The 19,611-nt window shown below is 40.2% G+C and overlaps 1 protein-coding gene across 4 annotated transcripts in view; it reads right to left on the bottom strand.

The window, feature by feature from the left end:
• The window catches only part of CREB1 (cAMP responsive element binding protein 1), a 67,528-nt gene that overhangs the window by 24,084 nt on the left and 23,833 nt on the right, over positions 1 to 19,611 (bottom strand). For 2 of the 4 annotated variants that reach the window (XM_084818741.1, XM_084818749.1), the window contains exons 3-7: positions 18,284 to 18,405; positions 16,277 to 16,423; positions 5,723 to 5,823; positions 2,184 to 2,326; positions 1,302 to 1,352 (exon numbers count right to left, since the gene is read on the bottom strand). In XM_084818741.1, the coding sequence (XP_084674867.1) occupies positions 1,302 to 1,352; positions 2,184 to 2,326; positions 5,723 to 5,823; positions 16,277 to 16,423; positions 18,284 to 18,397 (556 nt within the window). In that variant the 5' untranslated portion in view covers positions 18,398 to 18,405. The remainder of the gene's footprint in view (positions 1 to 1,301; positions 1,353 to 2,183; positions 2,327 to 5,722; positions 5,824 to 16,276; positions 16,424 to 18,283; positions 18,406 to 19,611) is intronic. The other 2 variants (XM_084818769.1, XM_084818759.1) reach the window with 1 other exon arrangement.

Below are 19,611 nucleotides of genomic sequence, written 5' to 3'. Positions count from 1 at the left end.
CCGTGCATTTTTTTAAAACCCTCATTTACAGTACAATCCTATACATGTCTACCCAGAAGTAAGCACCATTGAGTTTTATGGGACTTTACTCCCAAGAAAAGTGTGTATAGCATCGCAGCTTTAGATAGGTTGTCTTTCTGCAGTATGAAAGCAGCTACTTGATGGGCAAAAGAAATACATTTGACAGACCTGAAATACATTTGACAGCATTCATAGAAACACGCAAACAAATTCTGTCACTAATATAGTTTTGGAAAAACCATATTTTCAGTTCTGTTCAACATGTAGAAAAGTGTAATTTGATATGTGTATTTACCTTGCAAACTGATATTGCATGCTCACATTTGTATTTTAACAGTTCAACAATACTTCAAATACTGATCTTTACTAATTAAGTATTTACTGTATGACTCCTTTTCAAATAATGCAAAAAAATGCACAATTAGCAACAGAAAATTAGTTACAAATATTCACTCACATAACTAATCAAACACCATCAGAATTAACAATTTACTTCTGACATGCCTATGGCAAGCTCTGTTCATTCCAATGGTTAAGAACTGTTTATTTTACTCTCTTCTCATCTCTACCCTACATGCTTATGTGTTCTGCTCTTCTATTTACACCTTTTTCTCAGACAGATCTCCATTCAATTATTCCCTCCACTGCCTCTTCATCTCAGTTTCTTTTTGTTGCTCATATACTGGCCCAGTTTGCATGTAACAGCAGCAAAGCTGCTTTCAATTTAAATAAGCAACCTCCGATCAGCCCAATGAGAACCTGGATTCTATGAGCAGTATCCAATGGTATCCTACACAGAATAGACCCATTGAAGTGAATGGGCCTAATCTGGGCAGGACTACCATTGGATACTACCCTATGGATTATTTGTAGATTAAACAACCCATACTTAATCTACAATTAGTTCTTAGGTTAACTTTGGGTTGTTTAACCCATGAATAACCCATCGTGTCTGGGTTCGCGTGTCACAAGGCAACCTACAATCAGGCTAATTTGGGTCTGCATATTCAAACTGGAAAAAGCTTGCGCGCAGCCCCAAACCCAGCAAATCGTTCATTACCCCAGAAATTGCCACCGTTACATGCAAACAGGCCCACAGATTCTCCTCTTTCCTTTCTGTTTCGTTACAGTCTATCCTCTTTCATGAAGTTCTTCAGTCTGCTACATCTCATTCAGACTGCAGCAGGAATACCGTTCATACATGGTCCCTCATTCAATGCTTCTAGCATAGACTCTTCAGCTCCGCCACATATACACCAATCCATTCATGCAGACAATACCTGCATGCACAGCATTGCCATATTGATGGTGGATATCAGCAACACCAGTCCCTAAAAGAAAATCAGGACCACACTGGGGACCAGGACAAATAATAATCACAAGCACTATGCCCTCAATCCTCCCACCCAGCCTTGAAAGTTCACCAGGTAAGGATGATCCACATGGCAACGCACCTCCCATGATCATCTCAACAAGAACAAGAAAGCGTGCTTGCATGCCATAGCTACTGCAGAGCAATGATCACAGAACCAGGGTCAGCTATCACTTGATAAACTATCATTTCAACTGCTTGCGTCAACTGGCCCTTACTGTCAGGATGGCACCTGCTAACAGAGCTTCCCAAAGTGGCATTTCTCTGTCCTATGTACGGGCACCCCACTTCCCTTGGTAGCATACCTTCAGCTGGGAGAGGTGAAGGGGCTGTGCTAACCTTCTGAGAAACGTTTGCCCAGAAAAAATGCCTTCAGGAGAGTGTATTAACAGGTTTCATTGGCCCTGCTCCCTTCTTCAGGTGCTGCTCAAGTCCCCTCATGTGCTACTACCACCCCATTTCTTCACCAAAGGAATTGGGACTGGACCTGGCCTTCAGCAGGTGGAATCCTTGTAACCAAAATTACGCATATTTTTATTCTGCTGCAGTGCTCGCGGGACTGGACTGCTACTGTCTTTTGGCCTCTTTCCATACATTTCCTGATTATGCATTTTCAGCATCCCTGACATGACATTTTAAATCCTGACAGTGGCAAACATGGGGCTTTAGACATTTTTGTGCACTTCGGTAAAATTCATAATATAAATCCTAGGCATCCTTTATTTTTTAAATTGAAACTTTGATGTGCTCTTCCTCCCCAATTACGGAATGGAAAACACAAACTACATACTGTATTGCCCACTGCTGGTTTGATAAATTGGAGTTGGCACTGTGACAGTAGTGATGGCAGGTGCTGCTGCCTCCTCTTCAGATTTTTCTTCTTCAATCCTTGGCACACCTGGGGCATCTGAGGACAAGTCATTCAAGATTTTTCTAAAAGGGAAAAATAGTGGGGAAAGTTTACCCAATTCTAGTAGTGACCATGCTTCTGGGCAAGCACAATGTGCACCAAATCATGTAGCAACATGTAGGGAAGAGAACTGGAGTTAAGTTGAATAACAACAGAAGAAGAATTCTGGTGGCTCAGATCAAGGGTCTGAGAATGAGAATCATTTCCAATAGTGGTTACCGATGAAGGCAAGAGCCCTCTCCTGCTGTTTACCCCTACAGCAACTGGTATTCAGATTTATGTGGATGCTGAATCTGCAAGTTCCATTTAGCCCCATGGCTAATAACTATAGATAGAACGATCCTCCATGAATTAGTCTAATCTTCTTTTACAGCCATTTAAGCCAGTGGCCATCACCACATCTTGTGGCAGGGAATTCCAAAGGTCAATGATTTAGTGTGTGAAGAACCACTTTCTTTTGTTCGTCCTGAATCTATTGCTCATAAATTTAATTGGGTGATCCTGAGTCCTATTGATAATAAGAAGAAAAAATTGATCCTCTTTCTCATCACTATGCACAATCATATAAATTTCTATCATGTCTTCTCTTAGTTGTCTTTTTTTCCTAAGTGAAGAAGTCCTGAATGCTTTAGCCTTTCCTCATAGGAAAGTTGCTCCAACTTCTCAATCATATGGTTGCCCCTTTCTGTACTTTCCCCAGGTCTACAATATTCTTTTTGAGATGGAAGGACGTGAACAATACACTGTATTCCAAAAGCTACTGTAATGTAGATTTCTGTACGGTCATTAGAATACTGGCAGGTTTATTTTCAGTCCCCTTTCCTAACAATCTCTAGCATAGAATTTTCTATGCTTTTTCACTGCTACTGCACACTGAATTGATGTTTTAATGGAATATGCACAATACCCGATGGAGCACCTCTCCTGGCATGAACCGATCAGTACACTACATTCAGCATCCAAGGCCCTCCTCCGGGTCCCTCCTCTGAGGGCGGCTCAGAGCATGGCAATGAGAAAGGGCCTTCTTGGTGGTGGTCCCCTTAATTATGGAATGATCTCCCTGATGAGGCCCACCTGGCATCAACATGTTTATCCTTTCAGTACCAGGTTAAAACTGTCCTTTTCTCTCAGGCATTTAGCAGCATATAATGAATTTTAATTAGGCCCTGGACAACTTTGACTGATAGTTTAACAAATTGTTTTTAGATATATGTTGTCTGTGTATGTGCTATCTGTTCATATGGTTTTTATGTAAATGCTTTTTTGTACTTTGTATAATGTGTTTTAATGGTTTTTAATTTTGTGAACCGCCCAGAGAGCTTCAGCTATAGGGCATTATAGAAATATAATAAATGAAATGAAATGACTCCAGATCTTTCCTGGTTTGTGAGTGCTAGGTCAGTTTAGATTCCATCAGTATAATAATATGAAAAGTGTATAATCAATGGGCGGTTCATATGATCAAACAGCCCATCATGGCTTTATTTAAACCATGGTGGGTTGCAGCATGAGTGGGCAGCCACTTGGAATATACATGTGGACAAGCAGGTGGCTTGTCGTGTCTTCCGAACCCGAGAACTGTGGGTTATGCAAGGGTTAAACAGCAGCAACAGTAACAATAACAACAACAAATATTTATTATGCATTGAAAAGGCTAGGTACTCTACAAGGTAAGCTCAAAATCTAAATCAGATAAGACACAAGCAGATCATATGGAGTTAAACAACCCTCACGTAACCCTAAAACGGACCAGGGGTTTTGTGAGGGTCGTTCAACCCTCGCATAACCCACAGTCCCCAGGTTTGGATGTCACGACAAGCCACAGTTTGAATATTTAGGATGGTGCCTCTGAGCAGCATGGCTTGTCATAACCTAAATGTGCCACAACAAGCCACGGCAATCATGTGAATCTGGTCAGTGAGAGCAAAGGTGTCTCTGAATAGTTGGATCTGGTACCCAATAGTTGGATCTGGTACCTGTCTTCACTAATGTTTAGAAGATGCAGGAATCTCCACCTTAAATAGGTATAGACAATAGTACTAGCAGCAGCAGTAACAACAGCAACAAGTATTTTTTAAGCACTGAAAAGGCTAGGTGCTCTACAAGGTAGCTCAAAATCTAAATCAGATAAGACACAAGCAGATCATGAGGAGTAGAAGAGAAGCAGAAATAAAAAGTAGAGAGGTGCTGAATGTGCTGAGCCTAGACATCAACTCAAGACAAAAGAAAATACATGTTTTGAGAAGTTTTTTGAAAAGAGAAGCAGCAGAATAAAACGTGAGAATATTCAGGGGAAGAATGGATTGGTACAAGAAAGGACCAAGAAAAGATGAGTTTGAGCAAGTAGGTTAGGTACCATAGAGTGAAGGGAACTAGGAAGATTATTAAGAGGCCAAAGAGAGGATGGATATTACAGAGTTACAATAAACTGAAGGAATTTCTAAGACAAGGCAAGCTTCTAGCACAGCCTTACCCAACCTGGTGCCCTCCAGATGTGTTGGACTGCAACTCCCAGCATCCCCCAGCCAGCCATGCTGGGAGTTGCAGTCCAATAATTTGGAGGGCGCCAGCCTGGGGATGGCTGTTCTATTGAATGTGGAAGGGATATGAGAACCTGTGAAGATAAAGAAAGATGGGAAAGATGTGGTCAGAATTTCAGGCAAAAAGAAGGAGCCAGCTAGGGTAATAAAGAGAAGTAAGAGGTTGAGGAAACAACTTGTGCTAACATTATAGTGGTCAGAAAGCTTTAAGATTTGGTTTCTTGCCCAGGTAGACTTTGGAGATATGGCATTACCAGGCTAATATCAGGGATACACTGGCATATTGTCTTATATTTTATAGTTTTAATTGTTGTGAACCACCCAGAGAACTTCAGCTATTGGGCAGTATAAAAATGTAATAAATAAATAAGGTAAATAAATTTCCCCACTGCTGGTGCAACTCCACCAACAGATGGGCCAAAAATGTGAGGTGTCAGGGACTTGTTTTGAGACTTGTTCTACTTTATTGTGAATGCTAGACTGCATAAAATAAAACAAGTTATGGTAACTTGGTATTAGCATGGTAATGCTAATAATCTTCTGCTCTTATATGTATTTTCTTCACAAACTGGTTACCCAGAAAAGGGTCTGTGCTGTCATACCCTAGTCTGTCACATTTCCCTCCTCTAAGCAGACAGATGTTTACCATTAACAAGCATTTTACAAACACTCTGAGTATGACACAGTAAATTCTGTACTGGACTTTGTAGAACAACAAAGAAACCAGTTGTTAATAAAATAAAATAAAAAACCTTACTCAAATGACTTCTGGTTGGCATGTCACCAGATGCTAATTATAGGAAGGCATCCCTAAGGGTAATGAGCAAATCCTTCATATGCTGTTCTGCTGCATGTAGGTAACAGAAATTAAATTCCTACCTGTAGGAAGGTCGCCTGGAAAGAATTTCTCTACGTTTCTGGGAGTCTGTGACACTGTCCACAGATTCCTGTGAATCTTCACTTTCTGCAATAGTGGAGATCTAGATCACAGTAGAGCACAGTAACGTTACCATTTTAAACATATTTAACAAGGGGCACATTTAAAGGCGAGAATATGATCAAACTGGCATCAAAACATCATTCGCTATACATTAAAAGTCTGCAGGTCTAAGAAATTATGATCTCCTATAACTTCTGGACATTCTGAAACATGGAGGCTTGTTTCACAGGGGCTCAGGGAATATGCAAGTCTATAAACTCTAGCCTCTGGGACATCAAGGGGGTGTTAAAAACAAGAGATGTGCTTTGAAGCAGATGGCAGATATGGGACTCTTATCAGGTCCAGTCTGGCTAGCATTCGCTCATGTTGATGATTGCTAAATATGAAACACTGTATAGAAAAACTGTGGCAAAATCTGCTTACTAAAAAACAAAACAAAATGATGTTATTTTTAAATTGAAAAAAGCCCATCTGTATAGACAATGACAACATCAGTTGCCTTAATCTGTGAGACATAAATAGCTCAAGAACTACAGGTTCTAAACTACAGTTCAGGTTTTACACAATATACAGTATAACCATGAAGGATTGTGAAACATTTGGCTTTATATTTCAACATTCCTACTGCATTCTTGCCTTTAATCTGTCCCTTCTAAATTCCAAACAATTTTGTTATCTTCCTCTTATCTTGTTTCACTGTAGTTAGAAATTCCTGCATGCCATCTGAAATCTGGTGGGTTTCACATGTCAAAGAATATAAATCTGAATTCTAGTTTTAGTGACTGGAAGTACAGACAGAAGAAAATGTTTATTTGATGATTGTTGGTTCTCAATAGCAGAAAAATAAGTTATGAAATTTATCTCACATATAAAGAGCCCTCCTGAATTAGACCCAAGGTTTCTTTAGCCCAACATCCCATTTCTAAGAGTGGCCAACCGGTGCTTCTAGGACACCCACATAAGGGCAATCGAAATAGTTTGTTTTAATGTTAAATAGCAATGGAATTTGAGAGTATTTCGGAACCTGCTTAGGAAAAGAACCATATCAAGCACCCAGACTTTAAAAGTACCATGGATTACTGAAGCCTTTTAAATCTAACCCAAAGGTGAGAACTGTTTTGTGATCCAGGGACTACAGTACCTATTTTAAAATGGCTAGAGCGTTACACCTCAAAATGCACAGGCAAATGCATCGTGTCTTTCACACAACATCTCTTCCATACAAATCTTTCAGTCATATAACCACATGCCCCCTTTCACCAGGAACTGAGGAAAAGGCTACTCCTTTCTTGTGGTGGGCTGCTCCAGAATGCAAATGTGAGAGTGCCTGTCTTCCACCTACTTCTTCCTCCCCTGAAGGTTTCAGAAATAAAAGGGAGGGGGTTATCAAGCTAGTACCCTTGATCCTAGGCCTCAATCCAGAGCCACAGGGGAATCCTCCTTGGCTGATGCCTGTCAGGCTGCGCACACTCCCCCCCCCCCACAAGACAACTGGGTCTTGTCAATTTGGGAGACACACAGGATCATAAGAGATGAGGCTGCAGCTCCAATCTCTGTCATGCTTGCTGCTGTTGCCACAGCTGCTCCACTGCCTAGGCACTGGGCCTTGCATCACTCTCTGGCTAACCCAGAGTTCCCCCTTGTTCCCTTGTCATTCACACACTGGACTGACTGGCCGCTCTGTGGAATCCATCATCTTGAACTCCACCCTGGGTGCTCTTTTCCCCCATACATACACTTTGACAGCTCCGTACAAGGCCAAGCCAACAGCTTCTAGGTCTCCTTTTGCAAGCAGCCTCCTCTTGCCACGGTACATTTCTCCAGAAAAATTTCTGTGGCTCAAGCCAGATCCTGCCTATATCCCTTAGAAACCTCATGTTGGTTGATATACCCCATGGAGATGGGGAAGAACAAATGGAGAGTGCAGCCAAGTTAAATTATCAGGAGCTATGGCTTCCAGTGGAGATGGCACAGTGATCGGATCTTCGCTGCGTCTCTCCCGAGTTTTAGCTTTAAAAAGTACCTCTTTGAGACTGTCATGTTATCTGAGTATTTACCAAAAGCTTTGGTCTTTTGTTTTCTGCATTTATATCTGTTTGTTGTGCTTCTGGAGTTCAGGGGCATGGTAACACCAAAAGGAAAGAAAAGCTTGGGAATGCTGCCTACACCACCAGTCGGCCCCCTGGCAAAGGTTTCTAAAGAAGTGATGGAGGGAGAGGAGCTGCTTATTTTAATAAAAAAGTATGTCTTTGCAGTTGTCTTTTCAGTCAAAGCAGCTCGAACAGTTGAAACTGATTCAGGATTCCATCACTACTCTTCAAGGATCTGTAGATTTGATGAATGTTTGTCTTCAAAACGCACTTGAAGACCAAATCACTGCTAATGAAACTGCAATGGATGCCTCTCATAATGTATTCTTTGCTTGAATTTCTCAATTAGAAGCCCTCATTTGGAGAGCTAATCTGTGTATTCTTGGCCTCAGAGATTTGGCTATAGATCTTCATCTTGCTGAGTATATGAATAAATTTCTGCGTGAGTTATTGGCTTTGCCTTCCTATTTTCCACTTGATATTGACTGTGCTTATCGTGTTCCTGGTTCTATGCGGGGCCAGTTATCGTTCATTTTCTATGGGCCTCCACGAAAGAATATCTGCTGCATACAGCGAGACAGAAAGGAGAGCTTCAGTCGGGGCCAGCCAATTATAAGATTATGCTCTTTCCTGATTATACTAAAGAAATTGCTGATAGAGGACAATTTACCAAGGCGAGAAACCTGGCAAAGCAAATTAATTTGCAATACCACATCAACTATCCTACCACATTTTGCATTTTTTTGAAGGACAAAGAAGTTTTTAAGTTCTGATGCTGCAGAATCATTTCTCACTGGCATTAAATTAAAACTAAGGATCTGTCTTCCTCAGCAACCTGAGTTTGGACTTTAGCTACTTTTGGGGGGGCGTTGCTGGTATTTTCATTTCTTGTTTTGGTTCTGCGCTGGCATTCTCTGATATCAACTCTGGGCAACAGGCCAGACCTAACTGCATCACATTCTATTGCTTCTTCCTTTTTTTCTACTTCCTTTTTCTCTTTTTATTCTCGCCCCCCCCCTTTTTTTCTTTTTGCATATGTAAGTTGTGGTCCTCAGTGTATCTATTTACATATTTTTTATTAAACATAGGTTATATATAACTATCCCCCTTCATGGATCATTGCCTTGTTGTGGCGAAGGGGCTTGTGTAACTCAGTGAAGCCATAAGCTATGCCGTGCAGGGCCACCCAAGACGGACAGGTCATGGCAGAGAGTTCTGACAAAATGTGGTCCACTGGAGAAGGAAATGGCAACCCACTCCAGTATTCTTGCCAAGAAAACCCCATGGAACGTATCACAAGGCTAAAAGAGATGACGCCGGAAGATGAGCCCCTCAGGTCGGAAGGTGTCCAATATACTACTGGGGAAGAGCAGAGGGTATTTCCAAGTAGCGCCAGAAAGAGTGAAGCGGCTGGGCTGATCACGCTGATCATAGCAAACACTCTTTTCCAACAGCACAAGAGACGACTCTACACATGGACATCACCAGATGGTCAATATTGAAATCAGATTGATTATGTACTGTGCAGCCAAAGATGGAGAAGCTCCATACAGTCAGTAAAAACAAGACCTGGAGCTGACTGTGGCTCAGATCATGAGCTGCTTCTTGCAAAATTTCGGCTTAAATTGAAGAACGTCGGGAAAACCACTAAACCGTTCAGGTATGACCTAAATCATATCCCTGATGAATATACAGTGGAGGTGAGGAATAGATTTCAGGGATTAGACCTGATAGACAGAGTGCCTGAGGAACTATGGACGGAGGTCCGTAACATTGTTCAGGAGGCAGCAACGAAATCCATCCCAAAGAAAAAGAAATGCAAGAAAGCCAAGTGGCTGTCTGATGAGGCTTTACAAGTAGCTCACGAAAGAAGGGAAGCGAAAAGCAAGGGAGAAAGGGGAAGATATACCCAACTGAATGCAGAGTTCCAGAGAATAGCAAGGAGAGACAGAAGGCCTTCTTAAATGAACAATGCAAAGAAATCGAGGAAAACAACAGAATGGGAAAGACTAGAGATCTCTTCAAGAAAATTGGAGATCTCAAGGGAACGTTTTGTGCAAAGACGGGCATGATAAAGGACAAAGTAGGCAGGGACCTAACAGAAGCAGATGAGATTAAGAAGAGGTGGAAAGAATACACCGAAGAACTATACAGGAAAGATCTGAATGTCCCTGATAGCCATGATAGTGCGGTCACTGAACTTGAGCCGGACATCCTCGAGAGTGAAGTCAAGTGGGCCTTAGGAAGCATTACTAACAACAAAGCTGGTGGAGATGACAGCATTCCAGCTGAGGTATTTAAAATCCTAAAAGGTGATGCTGTTAAAGTGCTGCATTCAATATGCCAACAAATTTGGAACACTCAACAATGGCCGCAAGACTGGAAAAGCTCAGTTTACATTCCAATTCCAAAGAAGGGCAACGCCAAAGAGTGTTCAAACTACCGCACAATTGCGCTCATTTCACATGTCAGCAAGGTTATGCTCAAAATCCTACAAGCTAGGCTTCAGAAGTATGCGAACTGAGAACTACCGGAAGTACAAGCTGGGTTTAGAAGAGGCAGAGGAACTAGAGATCAAATCGCCAACATTCACTGCATCATGGAGAAAGCAAGAGAATTCCAGAAAAACGTCTATTTCTGCTTCATTGACTACGCTAAAGCCTTTGATTGTGTGGATCACAACAAACTGTGGCAAATTCTTAAAGTGATGGGAGTACCAGACCACCTTACCTGTCTCCTGAGAAACCTGTACAAGGGTCAAGAAGCAACAGTAAGAACCAGACATGGAACAACCGAGTGGTTCAAAATTGGGAAAGGAGTACGACAAGGCTGCATATTGTCACCCTGCTTATTTAACTTATATGCAGAGTACATCATGAGAAATGCCGAGTTGGATAAATCAGAGGTCGGAATTAAGATTGCTGGGAGAATTATCAACAACCTCCGATATGCAGACGATACCACCCTAATGGCAGAAAGTGAAGAGGATCTCAAGAGCCTCTTGTTGAGGGTGAAAGAGTGCAAAAGCTGGTTTGAAACTCAGCATTCAAAAAACGAACATCATGGCATCTGGCCCTATCACTTCCTGGCATATAGAAGGGGAAAAAATGGAAGCAGTGACAGATTTTACTTTCTTGGGCTCCAAGATCACCGCAGACGGTGACTGTAGCCATTAAATTAAAAGACGCTTGCTCCTTGGGAGGAAAGCTATGGCAAATCTAGACATCACAATAAGAAGCAGAGACACCACCTCGCTGACAAAGGTCCGTCTAATCAAAGCTATGGTTTTCCCAGTAGTAATGTATGGCTGTGAGAGCTGGACTATAAGGAAGGCTGAGCGCTGAAGAATTGATGCTTTCGAACTGTGGTGCTGGAGAAGACTCTTACGAGTCCCCTGGACTACAAGGAGGTCCAGTCAGTCAATCCTAAAGGAAATCAACCCTGACTGCTCATTGGAAGGACAGATACTGAAGCTGAAGCTCAAATATTTTGGCCACCTAATGCAAAGAGAAAACTCTCTGGAAAAGACCCTGATGCTGGGAACGACTGAAGGCAAAAGGAGAAGGGGACGGCAGAGGATGAGATGGCTAGATAGCATCACCGATGCAATGAATATGAACTTGAGCACGCTCCGGGAGAGAGCACAGGACAGGAAGGCCTGGCGTGCTATGGTCCATGGGGTCACGAAGAGTCGGACACGACTGAACAACAACAACAATATAGAACTATCACATTAAACTTAGTTTAATAAGGTTATGTATGTGTGTGTATGTGCATGTGTGTGTGTGTGTATCTCCAGATAAAATATTACTTAAAATACCCATTTGTTTTTTATTCCTTTTTATTATTATTATTATTATTTCTTGCTGGTTAAATTTGCGGCGTAGTTGTCATACCACTTATGTTATACAAATTTAGTTATTCTTTGTAAATTTGGAAAGATCTATTTGGGCAGAAGGACAAATAATTTGCTTTTGCTTTTTCAATGCTTAATGTGACTTCAGAGAATGTCAAGGGGCTGCAAAATGTAAACAAGCAGAAAAGAGTTCTTTCCAAGTTAAAAGAGCTGAATGTTGACCTGGCTTTTTTTTTTTTTATAAGAAACCCATTTGATGGCTGCAGATGGACAGATGTTGCAAAAGGATGGGGTTAGTGAGGCTTATGTCACAGATACTTCAACACGGTGTAAAGGGGTTGCAATTTTAATTCATAAGCGACTTTCTATTTCAGTTCAACAGGTGATTCTTGAAACTGAGGGGCGTTTTTTGATTCTGGCATGGAAGTATATGGGTAACTTAATTGCTATGATCAATGTATATGGGTCAAATATTGATTCTCTGGCTATGTTTCATGATTGTTTTACTAATCTGATTGATATCGCTTATGATTATTTGATTGTGGGTGGGAACTTTAACGAGGTCTTAGATCCTCTGGTAGATAGGAGTACACCTTCCCCTAAGACCCAATCTGCTGTGAGACTAGCACTCCAGGCTTACATGATGGAACATTAATTGCTGCTTGGAGAATTTTACTTCCTGCCAATAGAGAGCATACTTTTATTTCACCAGTTCACCGTAATTGCTTTAGATTAGACTGTTTTTTGATCTCTACATCTTTAGTATGTCAAATTAAAGATTGCAAGATTGACACACTGGTAGTGTCAGATCATGCCCCAGTATGTTTGAACTGCAATTTTCTGACACTCCTAGGGCTCCCGGTTTTTAGCTCTTTAACGTTTCTCTTCTCAGTGATGAGGAGTTTAAAACCCAGATGTTAGCTGAACTAACAGAGTATTTTAATAATGAGGGTATGGCAGGTTCGTGTGCCATTGAGTGGGAGGCCAGTAAAGCTTTTATAAGGAGCCAAATTATTTCTTATGCTTCTTATAAAAAAAAACACTTCAAAAAACTCAACAGATGTTTTTAAATAAGAAGCTAAAATCTCTTATAACTCAGTTTGCCATTTCCCCCACTGCACAACTTTATCAAGAGCTACAGAATACTAAGCATGAGCTGAATAATATTCTTTCACAGCAGGCGGAATTTGTTCTGACTTTTCTACGGCAGAAATATTGGGAAAATGGTGAAAGTCCTAGTAAGATTCTTGCACATCATCTTAAACAGCATCAACATCAGAATGTCATTTCAGCTATTAAAGATGAGATTGGCAAAATATATACCTCTCCTATAGACATAAATTCACAATTTTTGAAGTTTTATTCTGATCTTTACAGTACCAGTATCAAGATATCAGAGCAAGATATGAATGGTTTTTTTTCTCAGATCAATCTTCCACATTTAGATTCTTCACAACAACGGCTCCTTTTAGCTCCTCTGCGTTTAGAGGAAATTATGAATGCAATTATGAAAATGAACACTGGGAATCCACCCAGTCCGGATGGATTCCCAATTGAGTGGTATAAAACGTTCTCCAGTTTTTTAGCTCCAAAGTTGTGCTGCCTCTATAACCATATTTTCAAGGTGGGCTCCCTCTCTTAATCGTTAAATGATGCTTATATTACTGTGATTCCTAAGCCTGCAAGGATCATACCTATCGTGTTAACTATCAACCTACATCATTAATTAATATAGATATGAAAATATTAACATGGGGTTTATTAAAAATAGACAGGGGGCTGATAATTTTAGATTATTTGTTGATCTAGTCGCTTTAAACTCTGAAAGAACTGACCAGGTAGCCATAATTTCCCTGGATGCAGAAAAGGCCTTTGACAAAATTCATTGGAAATTTATTTTTACCACATTGACTAATTTTGGTTTTCCTATAGAATTTTTGAAATGGGTTAAAATTTTATATTTGGCTCCAAGAGCAAGAATAATGACTAATGTTTTATTTTCGGCTCCCCCCCCCCCCCTTGGACGGGGCACCAAACAATGTTGCCCACTTTCCCCATTAATATTCAACTTATATTTGGAACCCCTGGCGTGTGCTATTAGACAAAATAGTAGTATTCATGGATTTGTCCATTTTGGCTTAGAAATCAAAATTAGACTTTATGCGGATTATCTTTTGTTGTTTATCTCGAAATTCTAGCCGTCAGTTCCAGCTTTGATGAAACTGATTAATACTTTTGGTGAATTGTCTGGCTATTTAATTCACTGGTCAAAGTTGGAAATAATGCCAATAGGAGATAGGGTATACTCTAGTGTATTAGCCAATTGGCAATTTTGAAGGTGCCCAGAGTCTATTACTTATTTGGGAATAATTATCTCTAGAGATATATCTCAAATGATTAGGTTAAATTTATATAAGTTGATTAATGATATTTCACAAGATATAGATAGGTGGGCATCTTTAAAGTTGAGTTTATGGGGTAAGGTGAATATACTTAAAATGAATAATGTACCTTGAATCATTTATGTTATACATGGGATCCCCATATTTATACCTGGCAAATATTTCCAAAAACTTAATGCTTTGTTTCAAAAAATTTTATGGGGTTTCTTTCCACCAAGAATATCTTTGAAAAGGATGCAACTTCCAATTAATGAAGGCGGGTTTGGTTTTCCGGATCTTGCTACATACCATCGGGACTTATTTGCTGACCTGTACTAAATTTTGGTCTTTTCCACTCAGATTTGATTTTATACCTTGATCAGTGTTGGAATCTTCTTGTCTGGAGCCATTCTCTAAATGAATGGCATTAGGTTGTCAGCATTTTAAGGCAGATAGAGCTCCTCCCACAATCTTGGCAGTTAGAGATGTGTGGCGTATAATCTCATGCCAATTATAGTTTGACCCATTTTGCCATGCTAAATTGACTTTATGGGGAATCCAGATTTAAGAACTGGAATGAAAATATATTTGTGGTGGACCTGGACAGATAAAATGATCTTTACCCTGGATCAACTGTTGCGTGTTGATGATGAGTTTTTGCTTTTTTCAACTTCACAAGATAAATTTGATTTGCCTGCTACAACAGAATGGCAGTATTTGCGTTAATATCTAGATTCGGTCCTGCCACTTTTACTGCCTCGGAGTCTCCCTTGCTATTGGAAACACTTATTGAAGCTGACCAGATATATCGACCTACGACTCACATTTACAAATACTTATTATCAGTGAATAAATATGATACAAGTGGTCTACAGCAGGAATGGAACAGGCAATTGGAATGTCCTGTTTTGTCTAATCAACAGACCACCATTTTGGCATCTGTATCGGATATCCCTAGAGACCTTCGGCTACGCCTTATTCAGCAAAAACTTTTGTTTCGGGACTATTGGATGCCACAACGTCTCTTTAATAAAGGTTTGTCAAACTTGGCTAATTGTTGGAGGTGTAATGAAGTTAACTCTTCTCTTATTCATGTGTTTTAGAAATGCCCAATAGTTGCCTCCTTTTGGGAGGAAGTTATTACATGGATAAATTTTGTGTTGGAAAGCTTTTTAATACTTACTGATGTAAATGTTCTCTTAAATTGCTTACCTGCTTGTTGGAATGTAACACACGGTCAGCGTAAATTGATTTTTCGCACTTTTTGGTTGCTAAAAGACTAATTCTACAATACTAGAAGGATAAAAGTTCACCGCCTATAATGCAATAGATTGAAGACTTAACAACACCAGCAACGTTTGAAAGAGTGGTATACAGGCATAACTTGCAAATGGACTTATATGTGGATATTGGGTCTGCTTTTACTGAAGTTTATGTGAGAGAGCGGAGGACAGGAAGGCCTGGCGTGCTATGGTCCATGGGGTCACGAAGAGTTGGACACGACTTAACGACTGAACAACAACAACATGTAACCTATTATCTCTATCATTTTTCTCTCCCTATTGTAATATTTGACACTGAGGATTTTAGAATATGTTGTTATATTTTTAATGTTTTTGGTTTTGTTATTTTTTTGCCTGTCTGTTTTGTTAAAACTCATAATAAAAAATTGATTAAAAAAATTAGCAGGAGCTATGAGGAATCTTGCCTCCAGACCTAGAATCATAGAACAGTAGGGTTGGAAGGAGCCTACAAGGTCATCGAGTCCAAGCCCCTGCTCAATGCAGGAATCCAAGTCAGAGCATCCCTGACAGATGGCTGTCCAACCTCGTCTTGAACGCCTCCAGTGTGGGAGAGCCCACTACCTCCCTAGGTAATTGGTTCCATTATCGTACTGCTCTATCAGTCTGGAAGTTTTTCCTGATGTTCAACCTGTCCTGAACATGCAGTTTTGAAGTCACTTTTTCGTCTTACATAGCACGAATTACCTATTATCTTTGAAACAGCAAAGGAGAGTTACTATAAGGGACTGTTAAGAATTTCCTTTCAAAAAGTTAAATGGACATGCCATAGGTACATGCTGACTAATGAATTGTAAACAACAATTTGGCCAGTGTTTTGATGCTTTATGAGATAACATGGTTTTAAACATTCCTTTACATGTACCTGAACTGTCTGGACTTGTGGAGACTGAATAACTGATGGCTGGGCAGCCTGAATAACGCCATGGACTTGAACTGTCTGCCCATTAGGCAATTGTACTAAGGTCACAGTGGGAGCAGAAGATGTTGCATGAGCTGCTGGCATAGATACCTAGGAAAGACAGAGAGTGACTCATTATTGAAAAAAACGCTATAGCATTAGAAGAATGCAATTTCCCATTGTGGAGGACAACTGCAATAGCTAGCTATATTTGGATGGAACCTTGAAATTGTTATCAAGCAAAAATGACCTTCATGCAATAAATAACTCTTGCAAAAAAGCCACTATGAAAATACATAGTTGCAAACAGTTATACATGCCTTACTTTGATACAACAAACAAATATCATTAAAATTGTTTATGTATTCCCAGTAATACAGATGAGTATAAGAGTAAGAGTTTTGTCTGCTGTAGATCTATAGCCCGCAGAATTAAAAAGTCAATGTTGGCAAACATTCAGTGTGTACAACCTTCTTAGACATCTAAGAACCCTACACATACGAACCCCACATGGCCCATGCAGAATTTGTGAATGCATATAGCCCATCATGCACCAGAAGAGGGCTGTTTCTGGGGGAGAACTGCCAAAGAAAATGTATATACCTTCCCTCCTACAGTTTTGGTATCAGCTTCATATTCAAGCTAGTCATCAGCCAGAGTGTTGGGTTTGAATCCTGAAGTCTCAAATTCAAATCCCTGCTCATCCATGAAATGTACTATTGAGCAAGTTGCCACCTCTCAGTCTAATCTACTCAAGAATGAGTGAGCACTACAAAGTGCTCTTAATACTTCTCTATTAGAGTAACCTTACTAGCCCAATACCACACATACTGGAATTTCGTGAAGCAGATTTTATTAATACTGGTGTGTGTTTTTTAACAAAATGTTTATTTTTGTCCAATCACAAGATTGTTACTCAAAGGCTATGCTTGGATGGCCATATCTCAGTTTAATAAACGGAGATGTGTACAAACATTTTGCTTGCACACACAGCCCCTTCTCTCTTCCCTTTGCAGTGCAATTAAACCTGAAAGTCTCCAATTAACCACAGTTTCCCGTTTTGTCAGAACTGGGAAACTATGGTTACAACTATGGAACGAGAAAGGATCTTAAACCAACTTCAAACTGTGGTTTAAGATCCTGGCTTGTTTCAAAGCTCATAACTGCAAATTCCCAGTTCCGATGAAATGAGAAACAACGGTTAATTAGAGACTTCTAGGTTTCTTGCTATGCACCATGAAAGGAGGAGAGGAAAGCTGGTGTGCACGGGAAAGGGTTTGTACATAAATCACCTTAATAAGCTAAGATACAATCATCTGAACCAGGCCCAAGCATTGTGAAATCAGCTGTGGCAGCTCAGACATGAGTTAATTTTGTAGCAATTAATGTAGTTACAGCCTTTAACTTTTTCAGATTCCATAAGAAATGTTACTGTTATTAACATTAATCAACTGTAATACTTTTCTGGGTTTTGCTTCAATATTGAATCAGTTTTATGATGACATAATTCACTGAAATTGACTGATTACTATCTCATTCAGAATAAACGTGGCTGGAAAGTGGCAGCATGCCAGCAGTAGGGCAGATGGGAGTACTGCTCTCACATTCTTTCCCCAGAAGCTTCTCTGGTCATGCCTAGCACCAGAAGAGGGATTAGGAAAAAGTGTGCGCAGGCATGTGTGTCCAGCCTATCAACTCACTATTTGGTGCTGGACTGGCACTCTGGCAAAGCTGGTCCTGACCACTGCCCTAGGTAGTAATACTCTCCGTGAGTGGAGCATTAGTATGGGGCTGGGGAAACTGCAACAGAGTTGATGCCGTTTAAGAGATTGGGTTGTCAGATCAACCAGGCAGATTCTTCGCATTTTTAAAAACAAGTCAAGGAAAATGCCTGTTTTGAAATGGAAAATTAGAGAATGTGGGGATGGAGAAAATAGCACACACAGCAAATCAGTACAAACACATTTGTACCTGGGCTAATGTTGCAATTTGTGGCTGTGCCTGTACAGTCATCTGTTGGTTTTCTGCTTCTGTAACAGCTGCGTCTCCACTCTGTTGGTTCTCTGCACCAGATTCCATGGTCATTTAGTTATCTACAATTATAATGATTTGCATTATTATTACTAGTTTAACTCTTTCATGATAACTTTGTAATTTCAATTTTTAAGTTTAAATTATAAAGTTTGCATTGGATGTCAAGTGTCCTATTAACTAGTTACCAGAAAATTTATGTTATTCTAGAACTCTTGTTTACATATTTACTGATCTTGGTATAAAGTAATTATTTCAGTTCTGGTGGAAATTAGAGATAACACTGTAAATGAATCAAGAGGTACACACACCAAAAGCACAACTCTACCTGCTTTCAGAAGTTGCCTCTACAAGATTTTGGGGGATTCCCCCCTTCCCTCTCACTCTCCAGACTAAAGCCCCCTGCATTCAGCAAGTCTCCCTGATCCTTGGGAGAGCCTTTTGGGGAGATGCAGGGGCTCCTACTGGGGGGGGGGGGACACACACGTCAGCTTCCACCAGCTCCATTCATATGCTTTTGTCTGGATACAATCCATTGGGTTTAAGTTTGCTTCCCATGTTATGTATTTTATCCAAGAAACACAAGATCAACAGGGCTAGTCATATAAAATATCAAAGTAACATTAAAACCAGAATTACTTAACAACCTGGGTGGCAAAAATGCATCTGCAAAGTCAGAGTTACAACAAAATGCCAACCAATTTCTGGCATGAACTAAAAAAGCTCAATTATGATCTTGTAGAAGATTGGTTGGCTATGCCAAGGAACGACATGTTACCTTTCACAACATTCCTCTTAATGCGACATCAGAATTAAACAGAATGATTTATGAACCAGAGAGCTAGAAAGGATTTGGTTTCAATGAAATGTTTAATATTTAGGAAATCTGAACCCTTGTGATATCTCACTGGAATAAATACTAGCCCACTACAACCAACAGAACTTCACCACTAGCCATAGGGGAAAAGATGATCAGATGTCTGAGTGTTTCCCCTGAAACAAAAAGAGCAATGAAACTTGAGGAGGGGGGAGAAATTGGTGGCAGACACTTCTGCAACAGTTAGCAGGGGACATTTCACTGTTGAGTATTCATGGGAAACTATGTTCAGATTTCAGGTGTCAAGGAAAACTGACTGAAAAATACATTAAATGAATGCATTTTGTGCGGGGCAATATTATTTCTTACTCTTGGTTTTGGCTCCGACTGTGAGCTCCACCTTTGTAAACAAAGAAGCACATGACCCTCTAGTTTAAAATAAAACAGCTTC

This window comes from Heloderma suspectum, chromosome 1, assembly GCF_057233095.1.
Source record: "Heloderma suspectum isolate Gila_16-S chromosome 1, 16-S_ref, whole genome shotgun sequence".
Lineage (NCBI taxonomy): Eukaryota > Metazoa > Chordata > Lepidosauria > Squamata > Helodermatidae > Heloderma > Heloderma suspectum.
The sequence above is the reverse complement of the archived record's forward strand: the minus strand, read 5'-3'. Positions and strand labels throughout refer to the sequence as shown.